Source organism: Hypomesus nipponensis, chromosome 10, assembly GCF_054491055.1.
Source record: "Hypomesus nipponensis isolate SF chromosome 10, ASM5449105v1, whole genome shotgun sequence".
Classification (NCBI taxonomy): Eukaryota; Metazoa; Chordata; class Actinopteri; order Osmeriformes; family Osmeridae; genus Hypomesus; species Hypomesus nipponensis.
In genome coordinates, this window is record NC_140370.1 from 8412418 (window position 1) to 8432217 (window position 19800).

A 19800-nucleotide genomic window follows, 5' to 3' on the forward strand; every position below is an offset into this window, starting at 1 on the left:
ATTGTGAAAAATCACAATGCATTCTATTCTACATAGATGTGAATATGCAGTGTATTTGTTTTTGAAAGGGACTGGAATTTAAAGTGCGAAATGAGTTACCACTGTTTGCATACCAATGAAATAATTCAAAATCTTTATTGACTCATGACAATGTTCCAGATGACTGTGTGACAAAAAAAACAACCATTTGTGACATTATGTAAACCTTGTTTCCCAATGTAACCAATCTCCCAAGACACTTCTTCCCAGACGTTGCCCTTCCTTACAGTACATTTCATCAAACACAATGTGGCCTACATTTCCAAAACATCAACTATTAGTCAAACATCAGAGCTCTTTATCCAGCATGATCGTGTCACATTTGGGAAGAGAGGGGTAATTACATTTTTCAGTGGAATCGGGCAAAATCAAAATGTTATAATTTAAATAAAACACTACTTTATACATATAAAATGGAATATTGTTGAATCACTTACATACATTAGTGTCATTATCGCAAACCTAAAAACTAATCAAAGCCATGGTGAACCTTGGTGAAAAATGTCAGTGTTAATAAGGTTAGAAAATGGTGAGTGTTTTGTATTGAGAAGACAAACACTTAAGACCGATGTTAATATCTTACAATAACACAAAGCTACTGTTGCTCTGTCTAGTGTCAGTTGAGGGCTGCAGGTCCTTTCAAGACCTCTTGGCTGTGCAAAAGATAGTCAGCTCGTTTCACATCCCTTTTTTCTTAACCCCTTCCTTCCTTACTTGAAAAGGAGGCCAAAAGATCCCAAAAAGGAATGCACCCACTGAAGTGTTGAAGCAGAGGTGAAAACAACCGTTATAATTGCATTGTTATAATAATCCTCAGTATGATTTCATTGAGTATTTTTATGCTTTACGAGGAAGGCAGAGTCATTTATTTATTCAGTGCTTTAGTCAATGCCACAGGCTTCAACATTAATCTCATTCAACCAGTATTTCTCTGTGTATGTGACTGTGCATGTATGTGTACGTGTGTGTAGCCAGCAGAGTCAAGGGGAAATGTTTCCAGTACCTTTTTTGAGCGCTCGATCTCCAAGCCAACACCATAAAAGGGACAATTCACCCAATTAAACATTCCATCTGATATTCCACTTGTATAGACTCCTGATGATCCTTCCATAATATTTTTGAATGATTGAATGAGCCCCTTGTTGGCAATCAAGAGTACCTCCATGCCCTCACAAGGCCAGAGTTCACATTGGTAGGTTGAGGTTTGAGGGAGAAGACCTCATGTGAGGTCCTCATCCACTCCCCCTCCCTTCTACACTGAGGCACTGCAGAGCCTGGGTCCTTTGTGATTGGTCGAGGTTCCACCAACACTATTGTCACTGGCTACCGGAGCCAATCGTCTCCTCAGGGGGCAGCAGGGAGATATCAAAGGCGTTCCCGATGCGAAGGAAGAACTTGCGCAGCACTGCTCGCAACTCGGGTATTAGGTCAAACTGCATGATCTCACAGAGGAGGGGGTAGTATCTGGACGCGTGGGCTTTGAACTGTGGAAAGACATGAGCAGATTTGTCACAATCACAATCTTGTTCTAGCAGATTCCTGCCGTGGTCACGTGTATGGTGAGTAGAGAGGTGCATATTTCTGGACAGAACAGGGTTGGATGGCTGCGTGGAACTATCTGCGGTGGAGCTGGTGTGCCATGTAGAGAGGGGGGCTGGAAGTGCTTTGGGAATGCAGTCCAAAGGGAAAGCTTTACGGAGCAATGGACTCACCCGGTCGTCGCCCAGCTTGACCACCTTGGTGAGGAAGAGGAGGAGGAGGTTGGTCCAAGCCTCCCTGTGGCTCTCTGAGGTCAGTGTCAGGAAGTAGGCGAGTGCTTCACCACAGACACTGCAGCGGGGGACAGATACTCTCTTAATACGGCTTTGTATGGCCAGTTAGAACCCATTCACGCGTTGGCCAGAATACATCAACGTCGTTTATTTCCTGTGACATGTTGCCATTGTCATTGAAGCCATCACAGAAAATGACCCCAAGTCTTACTTGAGCAGTCGTCTCTGCACGTGCTCCCAGGCTGCCTTGCGGCTCTCGTCTGCGTACATACGGAAGAGGACGCGGAGGCTGCAGGCCAGACTGGTGGTCTCCTGCTTCAACAAGTTGGGCTTTGACTTCCCCTTGAAACCTTGAAGACAAAGAAAGAAATATTCCAAAAACAAACACACACACAGGAAAGCACGCATTTGGTCCATATTCACACTCACTCGCTCTGTGGTTGACCTGTTGATAGTTACATTTGATATATATATATTTTTTTGAGAACATCCTTTTATTCTTTACAGAAGACTAGCTTTTCGAGTTGCTGGCAAAAGGGGCTGTTATCCAGAGATGGGACATGTGAGGTCAGACAGGACAGAGTTGCGGCCCTGCCACCCCCCTGCCACCCCCTGCCACCCCCTGCCACCCCCTGCCACCCCCTTGCGACCCCCTGCCACTCCCCTGCCACCCCCCTGCCACCCACCAGCCTTCCACAGCACGGTCCTCTGCTCGTTGTTGGAGTTGAAGGCCTTGGCGAAGCGGTGGGACTCCAGCAGACAGTCCAGCAGCTTGAACAGCTGCTCCGAGGCCAGGTAGCGGTACATGCCCTGGTCCTGGTCCTGGCCCTCGGCTCGCATGTCCGCATCCACACCGTCTCTCTGTGGACACAAGCACAACCCCGTTGAGTCCTGAAGTTTTAAGACTGGTGAGTGTTCTTTGAGAGTACTGGCTCCTGGCTGATGGTGAACTCAGACTCCCCTACCTGAGCAGCAGCCAGGTTCTCAGCGTCCTCCTTCCTGCTGGTGGCGGGGAAGAAGACGATGTTGTCGATGGTCTGGATCAGCTCCAGCTGCACCACACACTTGATGAGCAGGGCTGAGAAGAACTGCTGCTCTTGGATCCCTGCAAGCACAGCAGGAACACGCGCGCACACAGCACCGATGAGGCACGGCCTTAAGGGGAGAGGTTTTAAAGGGCAGCAGAGATGAGGAGAGACAGGGAGGAAGAGATGGAGGAAGGCATATGTGTGGAAAAGGCAGGGGAGAGATATGAGGTGTGACAGAAAAAACTAGAAGGAAGGTCAAACTGAAGAGTATTTTCGCATAAAAGAGATGGACATCACGTATCCTGTGCCCCTCCGACCCAAACTCACTGGCCGGGGTCCTGGCTCTGGGGCCGTCCTCGTACGTGCCCGAGGAGCCACTGTATGTCCTCTGTCTCTGGTTGTCCTGGGAGATCCGGTCACCGCTGCCCACCGACTGCTGATCCTCAGCCCGACTCTGGATGTCCACAGACTTCTGGGAAATGGAGTCCTAAGACACACATAAAAAAGAGCATGTATGTAATAATCCTCACCTCGCTATAAGGCGAAAACATCAACGGTACGACCAAAACAGATATTTTCAAGGACTGATCCAAGAAACAAGGACCTCAATTGATGGAAAGGAGAACAGCAGTCTTACCAAGTCAAAGGGCACCATGGGCTCTCCCTCGGTCACTGTCGGTCTCCATGCCAGCAACCTAGAGACCAGTTGAAATCAGGTCAAACTCGTCAACACCAGTTTAGAGCTGTTGGTATTCAAACCTTTTGGCGACGTGTGTTTCCATCCTGAGATAGACCACTGGGAGAATAAGAGCCGTCTCTTACGCATGTGGGATGGTGGTCTTGAAAATGTCCAGCATACAGTTGCAGGTCTTGTCCCAAATCTCTGGGCTGAACTTCTCCCCATTTAAGATGACCACATTCTCCAGGCAGTTGGTCCCTGAGCGAGCCAGCTGCTCATTATCTTTAGAGAAAACAACGGACGGAACAATGGAAGACAGTATAAAGGAAGAAATAAGTATCGTTCTGATGAACTAAGCCTCAATAGAATTTGAACCTGTAGATCAAACGGAGCAGTCTCCTCTCACCTTGCTGCACACACCAGTAGAGCTGGGAGAGGATATCTTCTAGGAGAATGTCACTGAGAGACTCAAAGTACTGGGTGAAGACATCACAGATGGCGTAAAGTGCATGGTTGCAGGTGGTTGTCATCCATTCTGCTTTCTGTGGCAAGAAAAAAAGAAAGAAGAGGACACGTTATTGATTCCCGTCAACAGAATATTGGTTCTGACTCGGACAAGTGAAAATGACTAACGCTTATTCATTCCCAATGTTGTTGAATTGTATGATCTCAAAGGTGGTCTGGGCGTGGTACCTCAGTTTGTTGCTCAGGCAGTTTCATGTTGTCAAAGATCCTGAAGATGATCCGGAACAGATCCTGCCACCAGTGCTTCTCAAAGGTGTGTCCGTAGGTCTTCATCACCTCAAACATCACTGTCAAGCCCCTGGGAGAAGAAAACATGTCCAGCACGTATGACTCATCAGTTACCACAGCAACCCAGAGAATAGACAATTGTCAACACAATGTATTAAAAGAGGGGGAAAATCCCTCATCAACAATGGCTGTCTTTCTTTAGGTCCGCAGATAGCTACATTCAGGACATCCTGATTTCCTAAGCCAGGAGAGTATTCCGGTCACATATCCCAGCTTGTTATCGTGTACATTTGGATCAGAAGTGTTCCAGCAGATGGGTGTGAGTGAGGTTAGACAGGGCCCTGCGGGGGACCTGAGACCTGGTGTGGTCAGAAGGCCCAGGGCTCTCACCTGGTCCTGACATCCAGCTTGCACCTGTTGATGATGCAGGAGAGCTCAAACAGGATGGGGAACCAGCCTCGCACCCACACCCGGTCCTCGGGCGCTACATTCATGTCATCACTGGTATAGTCCTTGAAAGCCTGCCCAGGGATATGTAGGAGGTGAAAACCAAGGAGTTCAAAACAAAGCCATCTATCTTCCTCTGCGTTGTTTAAGCTACCCCGAAACCATGTTCCGTATCTCTCTGATGAAAAGCTGCAGCGTTTGTGGAACAACATGTTTTTTTGTGGTGCAGCGTTTATACGAAGGGTGGTGGGTGGGTGTTGATAAGGAGAGGATTGGTAAGGTAAGGTTGGTAAGGAGAGTGATGTAACCAACTTCCCCATTTTGATTTTGTAATGGTTTGCTGGACCCAATGTTTGTTTCCTCAAGGATCACAATGACTCTTACTTAGAGACTCGTTGCTCTTGTTGGTTAGTGGTAACTGATTTAAATTGTTGTACTCGCTGTGAAGTATTTTTTACTGTTGCCCTTTGGCACTTATTTTGGTTGTTCTCAATATGTGCCTCATTTTTTGGCTACCCGTTTTTGGGGTTTATCAGTGACCTATGCACTATGTAAAGCTCTCTCTTGGAAGTTGCTTTGGATAAAAATGTAAATGTAATGTAATAAAAGCGTCTGCTAAATGAATACATGTAAATGTAATGTATTAGTAGTAAAAATAAAATGTAACGCTTTTATTTATGAGACAAAAAAAAGCTGCAGCATTTATTTCAGGACAGCGTTAATTTAACTGTACTAGATTTGAATGGAGTGGGGGTGCTGTATTTTGATCAAAGAACTAGGGTATTTATGGCCGATTGTCTATTCCAAAAGACGACATGGGCACCCGATACTTGCTGGTTTCAAACTCAAAAGCTTAAGGTTGGAGTTGTGAGTTGTGCCTCATGCTTGTGGGGACACACCTGGGGCCTCTCAGACACGTATTTGGCACAGTGGCGGATCAGGCGGATGGCCTCCATGCTGGTGTCGGGGAAGGAGGCGTTGCAGGCAAACTCTGACAGACACTTGACCGCATCCTGGAAGGAGTCAATGGTGGCCGGGAAATGCTTCTCAAACACATTCGCTGAGAGACAGAAAGGACAGACGAACATGACCTCACAGAGCATACCCATGAAATACTGTATTAGATCATCTGCAGAGTTTCTTTGAATCACTTTTTTGGTCTGAAGAAACTGACACGGAACAAAATAGCATTTATCAATAGAAACGGAGTGAAAAAACGCACCATAATACCCCCTTCACCTGCAAGAGCAACTACAACCGACCTCCAAAACCCCCCTGATGAATCCCTACTCACTGACGATGTGGCCGCTGGTCTGGAAGGCCAGCTCCACGATGCTCTCGTCCTGGTCGGACGCTGCCAGGTGGAACACCGAGAAGATGTTCTTCCATCCAGAGCGGATGTTGGCAGCCTGGGAGTTGACCATCTGGGCGATACACCTCACCACCATGTCTCTGATGGTGGGAGACCTGGCAGCGAGCACAGGATGTCAGCTCCCATCTACAAATGCTCAAGCTCAGAACTATGATGAGAATGAGAGAGAGAGGAGAAAACCAGAGTCTGATCCTCCCAACTAAAAGGACTGGAGCCCACCTGTTCTTCTTCATGATGTGTTCGAAAGGCCTCAGGAAGTCCTTCTGGAAGCGGAAGTTAGCCAGCTCTCCCTTCTCCAGGAACTTCATGGACAGCTGCCTTAAGGAGTCCACGGCAAAGATAGCCACATCCTCGTTGGAGTAGCATCCGACCTGCACCAAATAAATTCACAAGTATTCTCAGCATAGTCAGTCAGACCTTAGGATGGCACCATAATAATAGAATATCAGGCAATACTTTCTTTGTAAGGAACCTGGCACTAACACTTTGACATTCATCAAATCACGTGTGCTGAAAGCTCAAAAGTGTCGAGTTTAGAGTTAGGATCAGTGGACGGTCAAAATCTGTTGGCAGACCTACAACACAACAATGCTCTAATTTTCTTTCTATACCCACAATAATCTCCTATCAAGGTACTACCAGGACCATATAACAAACAAACACGGTTCATATAAATGAAAACGAGTGACCAATGTAGGTCCAGCACCTTGTTGAAGTGGTCCCCGATGACCTCCCAGATCCTGGACCACTGCAGGCGGATGCGGCCCATGTTGTAGTAGGAGATCTCCACGATCTTCTGCAGGCTGAACATGCGCGGGTGGGTGGGGGAGGCCAGTTCGTCCATCGATACAGCACACAGCCAGCGGACAAAGTCCACTGAAGACAGAAGGACAAAAAGCCTTTTCATATTCACATTCATAAATACATTTACAATTCAAAAATGTGCATCAAATCCTTCTACAGTGCGGACTCTAGTGGCTTTAACTTAGGTTTACTACTCCTACAATCATACATACCTACTGCGTTGCCATCCAGTCTGGTGGAGCCTGTAAAAATCCTGAACAAATACACAGTCAAAGTCAGTTTATGGTACACGAGACTCAAGTAGATTAAAACAGTACAACTTAGAAGAGGAAACAACGCGAACAGCATTGAATAACTTGATGAAACTGATGAATATCAATGTTATGACAGGTACCTGTCTACAGCCACCACAACACTCTGGGAGCTGGTCTCTCCGATAGACTCCTGAATGCTGGCTATCTGCTTACGGTCCACATTACCACCTAGACACACACACACACACACACACACACACACAGACAGACAGACAGAAGGTCAGAAGGTTGTTCAAGTCCATCAAACCCAGTGTGAGACCCTCGTCTGAGGTGGAGAGGTCCAGCCTGACCGATGCCGAGGTACTCGTCGCTGCTCTGCTCCCTCAGGCTGGCCAGGAGCCCCTCCTTGGTGCCGCGCACCGTGCCAGTGCCCGAGATGTAGCGCGCCTTCACCCCGGTGCCAATCAGCTGGGCCAGCTCCAGCTGGCTGATACACTTCAGGATCTGGGCACGGGGGAGGGGTCAGAGGGTCAGTGAGAACGCACAGACAATGAACGCTCACCGTGTCAAGTCTGCACCCGATCCTCCGGGCCCTCCAGTACCTCGTGCCAGGAGTTGCCCAGGTAGTTGCCGTCGGTGTGGGCCACCGTGATGAGGGTCTTGATGGTGTCGATGTTCTTCTGCTTCATCTCCGTGATGCCCGAGCTGGCCGTGAGCAGGGTGAACCTGGCCAGGGCCTGCACGTACGCGTCACGCTCCAGCTACACACACACACACACACACAGGTTAAACAGTCCCCACAGGACACGACGTCAGCCTGGCGTGACCACAGAGGCGGCTGTGGGAGGAGCTGTGGACGTGGTAGGAGGAGGAGCCTACCTGGATGGAGAAGATGCAGGCTATCCTGATGGCACAGCGGATGCCCTCCAGACACAGGGAAGCCACCTGGGTGTCGTCACAGTCCTGCAGGCCCACGCTGAACGCTGCCAGGAAGGGCGTCCACGCCAGCTGCACGCCATCCACACAGGGTTAGCGTTTCACGTCAGGTTGTCTCGTGTTAATAGGACGGGGGGACGATAACAAGCCTCGCTCCAAATACAACAGTCACGGAGAAAAGGACCCCCAAACAAAACACCCGACGAGGTGGAGTTGCGCGTGTGCGAACTTGAATATGGCTGAGGTGCGCGTGTGTGTGTGCTTGGCGTGTGCGCTGTCACCTTGAACATGGGCCTGACGTGGTCGAGGTGCGTGGCGGAGGTGAAGGGGGCCTGGACGTGGCTCACTGCCTCCATCAGGGCCTTGGCTGTCTTGGCCATCTGCTCCATCTCCACGTTGTACAGCAGCCTGCGCTGCTTCTCACTGGCCACGCCTGGGGAGGGACACGCCGCCCATAAATACACACACACACACACAGGGTCCGAATACACATGTCTAGACATGCACAGGGCACACAAAACAACAGCTGGACAGATACACATAACAGATGGGATAGCTTGCATACACAAGAAATATACTCCAAACATGTATACTTGCAGATATATAGACACGCGTACATCCAAACAGATTTAGGAACATGCGGGATATGGCTACAGAACAACAACAGGGAGGACGCTCACTATGTTTGCTTGATTTGAGGGTCAGTTCCTTCGTTTCCTTCATGGCGATCTTCTTGCCCGCTATCTCGTCGTAGATGGCCGACAGGTACTCCTCAGGCAGGTCCTTGCTGTCGTTGATCCCGCGGTTCATCTTGATGTACTGCTCCTTCGTCATCTTGTTTTTCACCTGTGACATGGAAGTCAAACGAAAAACATTTGGAGATTTTCAAATGATCTTCAAGGCCATCCCTGGGGAAGATGAGTGAAGCGTGTGAAAAGGCCTGCCGTACCTGGGGGCTGTGGAGGTCCGTGGTCAACATGATGATGGAGTACGCCAGGACGTAGGCCGTGTCCGCACTCGCAAACAAGGTTTGTCTGCATGGGTAGAAAACATGGGACAGGGAAACAGACGTTAACAACCTGTACACGTATATCCTGGAATTCCGTTGAGCAGATTCTACGAGTCTAATCCCTGCAGAGAAGCCTAGATGGTTCTCATATACTATGTGAAAAAGCTCTGTAGATGCACAGTAAAGAAAAGTCCCTATCCACCACTTATTAATAGCCACACAAGGTTTCCAAGACAGACTACGGAGATGAGATGGCCAGCCAGCCAGCCAGAGATCCCCAAAGACTCACCCTTGGTTACACTCCAGGTATCTGGCAGCAAACTTCTCCATGAGCCTGTCGATCTTCTGGGCCTCTCCCGGTAGACGGAAGCCCTCCAGGAAGATGCGCAGCGCCGAGACAAAGTCCTTCCCCTGGAAGTCCATCTGGTCCACGTAGGCGTACATCACCTCCTTGTTGAAGCGCTCGTTGTCCCCCAGGAACTCCCCCACTTGGGTCTGACAAACACCATGAGACACAAGCAGGTGGTCACGGCTGCTGTTAAGATGTTTGGAATCCTATTGGTTGAATATGTCATTCTTTATCACGATTAGAATGCTCTGGCTATTGGCTACCCTGTCGGACTACAGTCAGCTTCATACACAGTATGAATATATTATATGGATACCATTTACATTTAGTCATTTAGCAGACGCTCTTATCCAGAGCGACTGACAGTAAGTACAGGGACATTCCCCCGAGGCAAGTAGGGTGAAGTGCCTTGCCCAAGGACACAAGGTCATTTGGCTCGGCCAGGAATCGAACTGGCGACCTTCAGATTACCAGCCCATTTATCTTCCTCCTATGCTTTATCGTAATGCCCCACCCAATCACCACCCAGGTGGAGGTCCTTACAGAGTCCAGCCTTTCTTCCTGGTGGAGGAACTGAGCCAGGTCGTCCGGCGTCGTTCCCAGCATGCCTTGCTCCTGCAGGTATTGGATCCCCCTCTTTGGCTTCTTATTAAAGCTACGCAGAAGAAGAGAGGTGTGGAGTCGTGTAAGAGACGACAGAGCGACGACACCACACCCAACCTCACGCTCGACACAGCCACTCGCGTTACGGAAGCACCCAGGAAATGATCGAAAACGCATGGAAACGGAGGCGGGGCTAGCTCCAGCGACTTACAGGTCGATGCCTTGCTCGATGATCTCCTTCTGCTGCTTGAGCACCTCAAACTGCTCGGGGTTGTCCGTCCCGGACATGAGCGTGGAGTAGCTGCCGATGCCAGAGGACGAGGTGGAGTCCAGGGAGTTGAGGCTGCCGTAGCGGTTGATGCTCTCCGGGGCTCTGGGCTCGCTAGGCTCCTGCTCCACAAGCTTCTCCTGGCCTGGAGACCAACGCAAGGCAAGGGAGACATCCCAGAATAAGCATCAACCCGTAAAACAATGGAGTGGCATGGGAATCCGGTTGGGGTTAAAGGGACCACACCTGGTTCAAGTACTATGTGTAAATAGTGGAAGTGTTTAAGTCTGGAAGTCTGATACTGGTCTTTCAGGACCTTCTGTGCTGTCTCTATCTAGCCTAGGAAGAAGGTGCTCCACATAGGTGCTCCATGATTCTCACCCAATGCTAGTAAACTACAGTGTTGCACATATCATGCTGCTATTTAACTAGAAAACTAGCAGGGAAAATGATCACCAGTAACAGTCTCTAACATGTCACTAAATGCTCTCATGAAACCCATGGTAGAAAGTGGAGAGGGAAGGAGCAAAGTTGGAAAGAGAGAGATACAGACAGGCAGACGGATAAAAGAAGGAGTGAGACAAAGGGGAGAAAGCGGCGTATCGGGTGTGTGAGACAAAAGCGAGGTCAGTTGTGACTTGCCTTTCAGTGTCTTGGAGTAGTCTGGCTTCACTAAGTTACTCAGTAGAGAGCCCCTAGGCTAACACACTGCCTCACACTGCTAATGAAGCCTCAGAAGGGCTTTACAACCCCTCTGCCTCTGATTCACCAGCAGAACCCCTCCCCCCCCCCGCACATACACACACTTCCAAGTCCCCCCCCCCCTCCACTTGAGTGAGTGTTTGTGATAGCAGATAGCTAGCTGTATTTTTCTATGGAGACCCAGTGGCCCCACGTCTAAAAACAGACCGAGTGTCATGTTCCGGTGACGTAACCCATCCCAGCACCCCAGGGCTGAGGTGGACGTCTTACCCAGGCTGGTCTGAGAGTTGGGGTTGACGTACTGGTCCTTGCTCCACTCCACCATACACTTGAGGATGGATACTAGACACTCCAGACCCTTCTTTCTCAAGCTCAGCTCCTACAAAGCAACATAGAGTCACGGTTGTTATCGCTTAGGAGGGACCACGCTAATCAAAGCACTAAACAAACAAAAAGGGTGAACAGTAAGTGGCGGATTGCGTGGTGGTGGATTGTCTGCTGGGCTGTGGTACGATGAACTACATTCATGGATGACAAAAATGGACATGGGGTGGAGGGGGCCAGAAAAGCGCAGGTCTGCTTCACCTGAGCAGGCGTGGTGCCCAGCTCGTGGCCAGCCCGGCCCTGGGCGATCTTGGACAGGTCGTTGACGAGCCTCTCAAAGATGTTAGCAGCGTTCAGGTCACAGTCGTAGTTGACATAGATATCGACCACACTCTGGGCATCTGTGGTGAGGAGGGGAGGAGACAGTGAAAAGGCTGTAGACCCTTGCAGCTTATGGTGGGCAGGGTTAGGGATAGACTGATACACTCAATACACAAATACTACCGACAACCTTTTGTTTCATAAACGGAATTGAACATCATGTACTATATGTTAACAATACTGACAAAGCAATACAATCAATAATGCCATCAACAAAATGAATAACTAATGTGGTATATTTTATGAATATTTTGACTAAAGCTCTGCACCTCCCCATGCAAACGACAGTACCTGCACATATCCGGGTCAAGCTCTGAATGACCATCCACTTGTGGTCGAAGGAACTGGTAGACGTCTCCAAGATGTAGAGGAAAATCTCTTTGAAAAACACCTGAGAGGAAAGAGAATGTGCTCACTTGAAGTGCTCGGATAACAAATGATAACTGATTTCACTAGATATTTGTATTGAACTGATACATTTCAAATCTCAGGGTCAGTTTGATTGTATTTAAAAAGGCATCACGGGTCATATTTCTGATTATTAATAAATATACCGATCCATACCTCAATCTGCATCTTGAGGTGTGTCTTGAAGTGGGACAGCAGGGTGAGGAAGATGGAGAGGGAGAGCTCAAAGACCTCCGGCACGGAGGAGACCCCGTTCTTGGACAGCGCCACACACAGGTACTGCTTGATGGCGTTGATGAACATCTCGTTGGTCTTGAAGATGGGCCCGGCGTTCTGCAGGATGGACATCAGCAGCTGCAGGGACAGCACTTTGGAGCGCAGCTCATGGGACCTGGGTAGACAGAAGGACACACACACACACACACAGACAAGCAGACACAGCCACACCAAACACAAACAGACACACATTTGAATTGGACAGTCCTACTTGATCCAGTGATTACGCTGAGGTAAATACGGTCACAAACCCAGTTGAGTTTGTCAAGTGAAATCTCTTACTTGGGATCTGGGGGTCCATCAGAGAGGGGCTTCATGGAGAGTTTGCAGAGGGAGCGGAACACCAGGAAGGCGTCCTTCTGGAGGATGTGGGAGAACTTAGCTACAGGGGAGGAGCCACTCGTCCCCCCAGACTCCTGGGAAAGAAGGGCCGAAGAACATAAGATCTTCGACACTGAAGTATAGCATTTAACTTAAAATCGACAAGATCTGGGATTTTAGCTGTTGAGCATTTGAGGCGCGGTGCTGACGATGCCATCGAGGGGGTGCTGGAGCCGGGGGGGGGGGGGGGGGTGTTACCTGCGTGTCGTTAGAGGAGACAGAGAGCCTATCGTCTGTCAGGGAGGGGGTGAAGCCTGCAGATATGGGGGTGCCAGGGATGCCGTTGGCGTGGACGTTCTCAGTGTCACTGCCCAGGCCTGCCTCCTCCTCTGCAGGGAGCTCTTCTGCACACTCACTGGTGCTGCTGGGCCCTCGACAATCTAAAAACACACACACACGCAACATGTACACTTCATAATACTGATTCACACAGGAACACACACACTGTATAGATAGGCAAGCACCCAAAGAGTAGGGGAGGGGGAATTAGGTAGAGATGGTCCACATCAAACATCTGTAAACGTCACATCCCATTACCTCCGACCACTGTGTTGACCACCTCCTGGAGAATGTTCTGGACTATCTCCTGAGCCTGCTCCTCGTAGTTGACCGTGTCTTCCTCGCCCTCTCCCGAAGCCTCTTGCCTCATACAACCTGGGAAGGGAGGTCAATGGTTACTTTGCCGTGTGTGCATCGACCAAAGCAGTAGCAAGTTGCACACCATCAGATAGCTGAGGTGTAGGTGAGTCCCCCTCCACTCTGGGGCTAGGACGGGGGGAGGGGCTAGGACGGGGGCTGGGACGGGGGGCTTGAGGGGGGAGTGGCTTACACTGTGCAGCAGCCGTGGCCTGGTCAGCCTCTGTCTGCTCGTTCTCCACTCTGCAGAACACCGAGCCGTTCTCTGGCTCCGGGTCCTCGGGAAGGTTCTGCTCAGGCACCTGGCTGGCCTCCTCGGGGGGGGCGGCGGTGGGGGTCGGGGTGAGGGCGGGGGTCGGGGTGAGGGCGGTGTGCTGTGGCTGCGGGGAGACAGAGAGGTCCTGGTGGCTGCCTGGAGACTGCTGCTGCTGCTGCTGCTGCTGCTGCCTCAGACGATCTTTCTCCATCTGCTTGGCCTCCTGGAGCTGGGGAGGGAAACAGCACACACACACACACAGAGTGAGACAAGGCCACTTGGAAATATAAATCTCAAAACAAGACAGGTCAAACTGTCTCCCATGCATAGTTCAGCCAAGCATACCAGCAATCCAGCAATCGGCATCATTATGGAGATAACATATATTCATTCATGTCTTTTCGTAGCAAAATAGTACAATAATTATTCAGACCTCTAATGCCATACCATGGAGTAATTTATGTATTAACAACATTGTATGTTTGTGTAAATATGGATGGTTAGGTAAATGATACCCATTTAAAGAAACTAAAATAGCTGTTAAGCTCATGAACTGGTAATAGTGCAGCACTATCCATTGTAAAATACATACAGTTTCACAGTCTTCCACAATGCAAAGAGCTAAAGTTAAATTGACCGTTCACTCCAAAACCAAAGATCAATGTCAAGCCACCATGCTTTAAACCTCAGAAAAAAAAAGAAAAAAAAAACAGGAAAACTAGATGGTTCTTTTCCATTCTTTGGGGGCTTAAATATACAACAGGACTGCACTTCCCTTGAAGTTTGAAACCATTCGAAAAACTCAACATAGGTTCGAGAGTGAACTGTCTCTTTAAGTTTGCTTTCAGGATGGACAGATCAACTCTCATAAACCAGCCGTGCCAGCTGAGGAGCAGTCACTCCAAACCAGCCATGCCAGCGGAGGAGCAGTCACTCCAAACCAGCCGTGCCAGCGGAGGAGCAGTCACTCCAAACCAGCCGTGCCAGCGGAGGAGCAGTCACTCCAAACCAGCCGTGCCAGCGGAGGAGCAGTCATTCCAAACCAGCCGTGCCAGCGGAGGAGCAGTCACTCCAAACCAGCCGTGCCAGCGGAGGAGCAGTCACTCCAAACCAGCCGTGCCAGCGGAGGAGCAGTCACTCCACACCAGGCCGGCCTCAGTCGGCAGACACAGCAGGGAGGGGCCATGCCAAGATGCACATGTCTGACAGAGGAACTGTTCACACATCAGCCATTTCCAAATAACAAGCACTCCATATCCTGTAGCCCGCTTTACCTGACGCATTCTCTTTCTGGATGACTGAGACACACTTATCCTGTGATTTGAATGCTGGATACCGGTGGAAAGTTAGAATAATGGACTTTAAAACTCACATCACTAAGGGCTGCTCCCTGCTGTTATTGAGCAAAACAGATGAAAATCTGGCCTTTAGCTCACAGATCAACAATGCATGGAACGCTATTTTAGGAATGGCAACATGCCAATCCCCCCTATAGTGGACTCAGGCTGACCCTGAGTAAACACGGCCGACGGCGTCGGTCAAGAGAGCGGCGGAGGGGCTTACGGCCTGGTTCTCCATGCGGGCGAAGATGACGTTGAGCATCTGGGTGAGCGTGGCCTTGGCCGTGGTCTGGTTGATCAGGTTCTTGCTGGCCAGGTAGATGTTGTAGCAGGTCCTGACAGGCTGCAGGACGGTGCCCTCGTGGATCTCTATGTGCTGGGAGGTCACCGCCGTCAACAGGGCCTGCAGGGGGGGGAGCCACAGGGGTGAGCGGGTGACAATGCTGTCGCAGGTACATATGGAGGGTCCCCCCCACCATCCTTCATCTCTTACTTCCACCCGGTCGTATATTCCCAAGGTCTACTGCAGCGGTTAGCGATCGGTCGTCGGATGCGACCGCGTACCTTTATGATCTGCAGCTGAACGCCCTCGTCGGTCTGGGGGCCTTGAAAGCAGCCGCATATCGTCTCAATGATCCTGTCTATCAGTCTCTTCCCTGGCGCGGTGTTGTCTGGGGCATTTCCCGTGAGGTGGCCGTAGGCTATGAGTTTCTGGGGGAAGAAAGACAACTGTCACGCCCCAAGACCAGGCCCATCGACATTGTAAATGTGCTTGTCCCGATGCAGGAAGCGGACCCACTCACTGACCTGTAAACAATCCAGAGACGTGATGACGATGCGTGGGCATTTGGACTGGCAGGCTAGCTCGAATGGCAAGAAGTATTTGTCGGCTTCGATAAAGTTTTCCTTGGATTTAACGGGGGGGAGAGCACTAGAATCTGCCTGGTTGTCTCCAGGCGGGGGGCTGAGGGCGGGACACGAGGAGGGAAGAGTTCATGGTTAAAGTGCTTGTTCTGGAAAGCACAAAACAAAATGTCAAAGGGATTCAGACATTTCATTTGATGTGATTGTTCCCTTAGCAAGCAACTTAAAATCATAAATCCACTTCATAATAATCATAAATAGTATGGGATGTACACTAATCAAAATGACACAAGCCCCGAGGTGATCTAAAATGATTGGGTTTTTGGAGTGGACTATCACTTTCCCTGTCCCTACAAGGTCCACTGTTAACTGTAGTATGTGAACCATGGTTACTATTGACAGCTGAGCTCTGGTTTGGTCTTGTGGAGCTGTGAGCGTGTGGAGAGGTCTAAGGGCTGTCAGACTGGCAGTGCTGGTCTCCAAGGTGGGCGTTGTCACAAACACTGTTCATTAGCTGGAGGAAGCTAACCCCTAGCTCTTGTCACTTCAGAGTAATGCTGATTCACTGCACTTCCCTTGGCTTGGTGTGAGGGTCGATTAGGGCACAGGTGTTTCAGTGAGAATATTTTTCTTTCACAAGGCTAGAGCTGTACGGGTCACTAAGCAGCACTGATCATCGGAGCATCAGGGGAAAAACAAGCTACGGTATAGCAGAGGACAATGCTGTAGTGAGAGGAACGAGGTCTGGGGAAGCAGGCATCTAAACAGACAATGACACCATGGCATAGCATACACACCACACATGAACATACATTAACGTGCACATTCTCTCTCTGTCTCTGTTTCTCTCTCTCTCTCTCTCTCTCTCTCTCACACACAGACAGACAGACACACAAGAACTCTCTCTCTCTCTCTCTCTCTCTCTCTCTCTCTGTCTCTCTCTGTCTCTCTCTCTCTCTCACTCTCTCTCACACACACCAATATACCATATATATATATATACACACCAACCTTAATTTCTTAGCTTCTTCTTTGATTTCCTCTGAAAAAAACATAAATCAATGCAATCAATGGTCAACATTTTGCACACACAAAAAACATCTACTACTCCTTTGCTAAAGTAGAAGAAACAGATAAGTGTCCAGGCCGAGAAAGAAAGTGCAATAAAAAATATATTGATATTGATCTGCTCGTCCTCAGCAAAGCTATCGACTATTACCCAGGGCCAAACATCGCCAGACAGAGTACTACCCTGGCCATACACATGCTCTATACGTGTATGGCCTATATGACATTCAACATGTGACACGTGTGGTGTGTCCCTTCAACAGGGACAGAGACGCACAATCATTTAGACCATAAAGATGGAATGGGGGTCATGCCACTTTCTCTAAGAAAGACGCCTTTATCGCCATAAGTAAGGCAAGTTAATGAAGTGGGTACCACAAAGCTGGGTTCTAGAACGCTTCTGAAACTAAAGGGCTGTGGGTGAGAACAGAAGAGTCTTTGTTCAAGTTTAATACATCTCTAATCAATCAACTGGCAACAATGCCTATTCAGAAATGAGATTTTGCAAGGCATAGCTGTGCAGGAGAAGGCTTAGTATTGTCCATAAACACAGCACTGTCGTATGTAGAGCAAAGCCATGTCACCTACACTCAAATACTATCACTATTTCTGATTCAATCTCAGTTTTCCACTGGTGGAGCAATGCAGGTCAAGCACAGCTCAGAAAAGCCTTTCTCTCCTAAGGTTATATTCATTCAGTTTGCTTGGTTTTAACATGCATCAGATTTCAGGAGATGACACTAGTTTATAGGCTTTAGCAAATAGAGTGTCATGTAGTTGTTACTTTAATTGCAGGTGAATGATGATACATGTATAACTGGAACTATATTGAACATTTTACATTATCCATACGTGGATTTCTGGTCTTGAAAAGGCAATTGAATAATATGAGACCCAGTTCTCCTAATGATCTGATATGGAAACTTCACCCATGAATGGCTAGTCTGCTGTTAAGGCATCTGTAAACAGTAAACGGCAACAGGGACTATGGGTCATATTACAATTGTCACCAAAATATTCATTTTATATTATCCAATATTTGAAACATATCTTGTGTTCCACAATAAAATCAAGTGGGTGCGTGGCACGTAGAACACAAACACAATCCTTAGAAGCAGACAGTGAGTCTGAGACTGTCTATGTCTATGGTTTCTCTGCTATGACTATTGTAATGTAGCAGTTAAAGTTAACATGTATTGAGTTACACTGTTCTAGATTGGCTCATCCTCAAGTACCATCAGAGACATACAGATGGTAGGTTCGCAAGTAGCCTAATTTCCCTTATGTTATTTATCATTTTTGCTATGGCAAGACGGGGGTATATCAGTCCTGTAAACAGCTGCATTCAACTTATTGCTAGAAAAGGATTTGGACAGATTTTGACAAAAACAGCAATGTAGTCTACTTTCAAAAAACATTCAGTCATTTCACTATTCGACTCAGCTTAATAGCCTGTGTGTGTTTCAGCTTTGGAGGCACCGTGCCATCACGGGATGCTGGTAGGATCAAAACAGAGAGACCCCTCCCAATACCTGCAACCTCCCGCACTAGCTACTTTTATTTAGGACCCTACCAGCTAACTGTATACACGTAATTTGGTAGGAAATGGTTCAAGCTTAAGAACACAGTTAGCATAATAACCCTAGACTCAAATATTAGCTATACCATTAGATACTTATGTTATGACACTGCGTTTCCATCATCATTTTTGCCACAGTGTTGTTGCTGTTCTTAAACTCTATGGTATTGGGCTGCAGCACAACGTCAACAAAACAATTGACAAATTGTAGTGAAACATTGTCGTAACATAGGCTACTCACCTAATGCCACCTCACAGGCTTTGCGCAACTGGGAATGGTGAGCTTTTTTCACCTCCTTATCGGCTAAAATCTTCTCCAGTGCTCGGGTTAGAAACATGTTTTTCGTTTTACTCTCATACATGACGTGAGGAAAACGTATAGATGGTGCTGTCCCGTGGACAGAAATGGGTCTTTGTTTTCTATTCGGCAAAGTCTGGTAATCATGTACTGTCACGAAACATATAAATATCCTTTATTAAAAAGGAAATCCCACCGTTTTCTGTTAGTAACCTGTCAGCGCCATGTTGGAAGGAAACAACGTCATTCCGTTGCTTACGTCTGCATTGTAACGCAAAAAAATAAAATAGACATGACTATCATAAATGTGCGGTGTAAATAAAATGCCTTAGCTTTCCATTATTATACAGCTTATTTATATTATTTGCCGAACCAAAACTGTTCACATATACCAAATTCAAAACACATCAGTTTTCTAAGTAGTGGTATTTATTTAGTATAGGCTGTTAAAGGCTGTATAAGCTGTAAACCTGTTTGTTTACACGAAAAAGGTGCAGTATGAAAAATAATTACTTGTATTGTTTGTAGTCTTTTTTTTACTCTATCCCCTTGTGGTCGTCCAGTGGCACAACACATTAAAAATATTTGAAGAAACACATCTTCTATTCAGCTCACAATACTAATTAAATCAAATCAGCATTTATTGTATGGCCCTTTTTACCACGTTACAGAGGGCTTCACATATACCCACAGAACTGTCCCTCAGCCAACCTAAACCCTCAAGCCCCAACTAATGAATACTCATTCATCCAAAGGCACATGCATTTGCAGAAGATCTCCAAGTTCCTTCTTACAGTGAGACTGAAAGTAAAGCTCAAATTATGTATTTTATATATATATATATGTATATATATATATATATATATATATATATATATATAGTCATGTATAATCATGCTTTGAATCATTCCAAGTATAAGGGGCTTGACTGGCTTTCTTCAGTTTTGTATTAAGTAAATGTTTCCAAGGTATCT

General features: G+C 47.9%; 1 protein-coding gene across 2 annotated transcripts; it reads right to left on the reverse strand.

Annotated features, from left to right (window-relative positions):
* Nucleotides 1-116: 116 nt before the first annotated feature.
* LOC146271507 (brefeldin A-inhibited guanine nucleotide-exchange protein 1-like) lies at nt 117-19045 on the reverse strand. Of its 2 annotated transcripts, XM_084708144.1 has the most exons (40): nt 18770-19045; nt 16893-16923; nt 15825-15981; nt 15582-15728; nt 15241-15420; nt 14952-15005; nt 13615-13906; nt 13323-13439; nt 12984-13165; nt 12687-12820; nt 12285-12519; nt 12012-12111; nt 11601-11740; nt 11286-11394; nt 10257-10458; nt 9986-10097; nt 9383-9588; nt 9034-9118; nt 8765-8930; nt 8366-8517; nt 8028-8156; nt 7751-7909; nt 7499-7652; nt 7289-7376; nt 7107-7147; nt 6797-6966; nt 6310-6461; nt 6013-6185; nt 5618-5778; nt 4662-4792; nt 4212-4341; nt 3925-4060; nt 3662-3800; nt 3477-3534; nt 3167-3326; nt 2777-2916; nt 2498-2672; nt 2023-2161; nt 1752-1869; nt 117-1523 (listed from the first exon to the last, which is right to left on the reverse strand). In XM_084708144.1, the coding sequence occupies exons 1-40, from the start codon at nt 18888-18890 to the stop codon at nt 1356-1358; spliced, it is 5643 nt and encodes a 1880-aa protein (XP_084564270.1). In that variant the 5' UTR covers nt 18891-19045; the 3' UTR covers nt 117-1355. The 2 variants fall into 2 exon arrangements, with proteins under 2 accessions (XP_084564270.1, XP_084564271.1); XM_084708145.1 differs by lacking the exon at nt 14952-15005.
* Nucleotides 19046-19800: the final 755 nt, after the last annotated feature.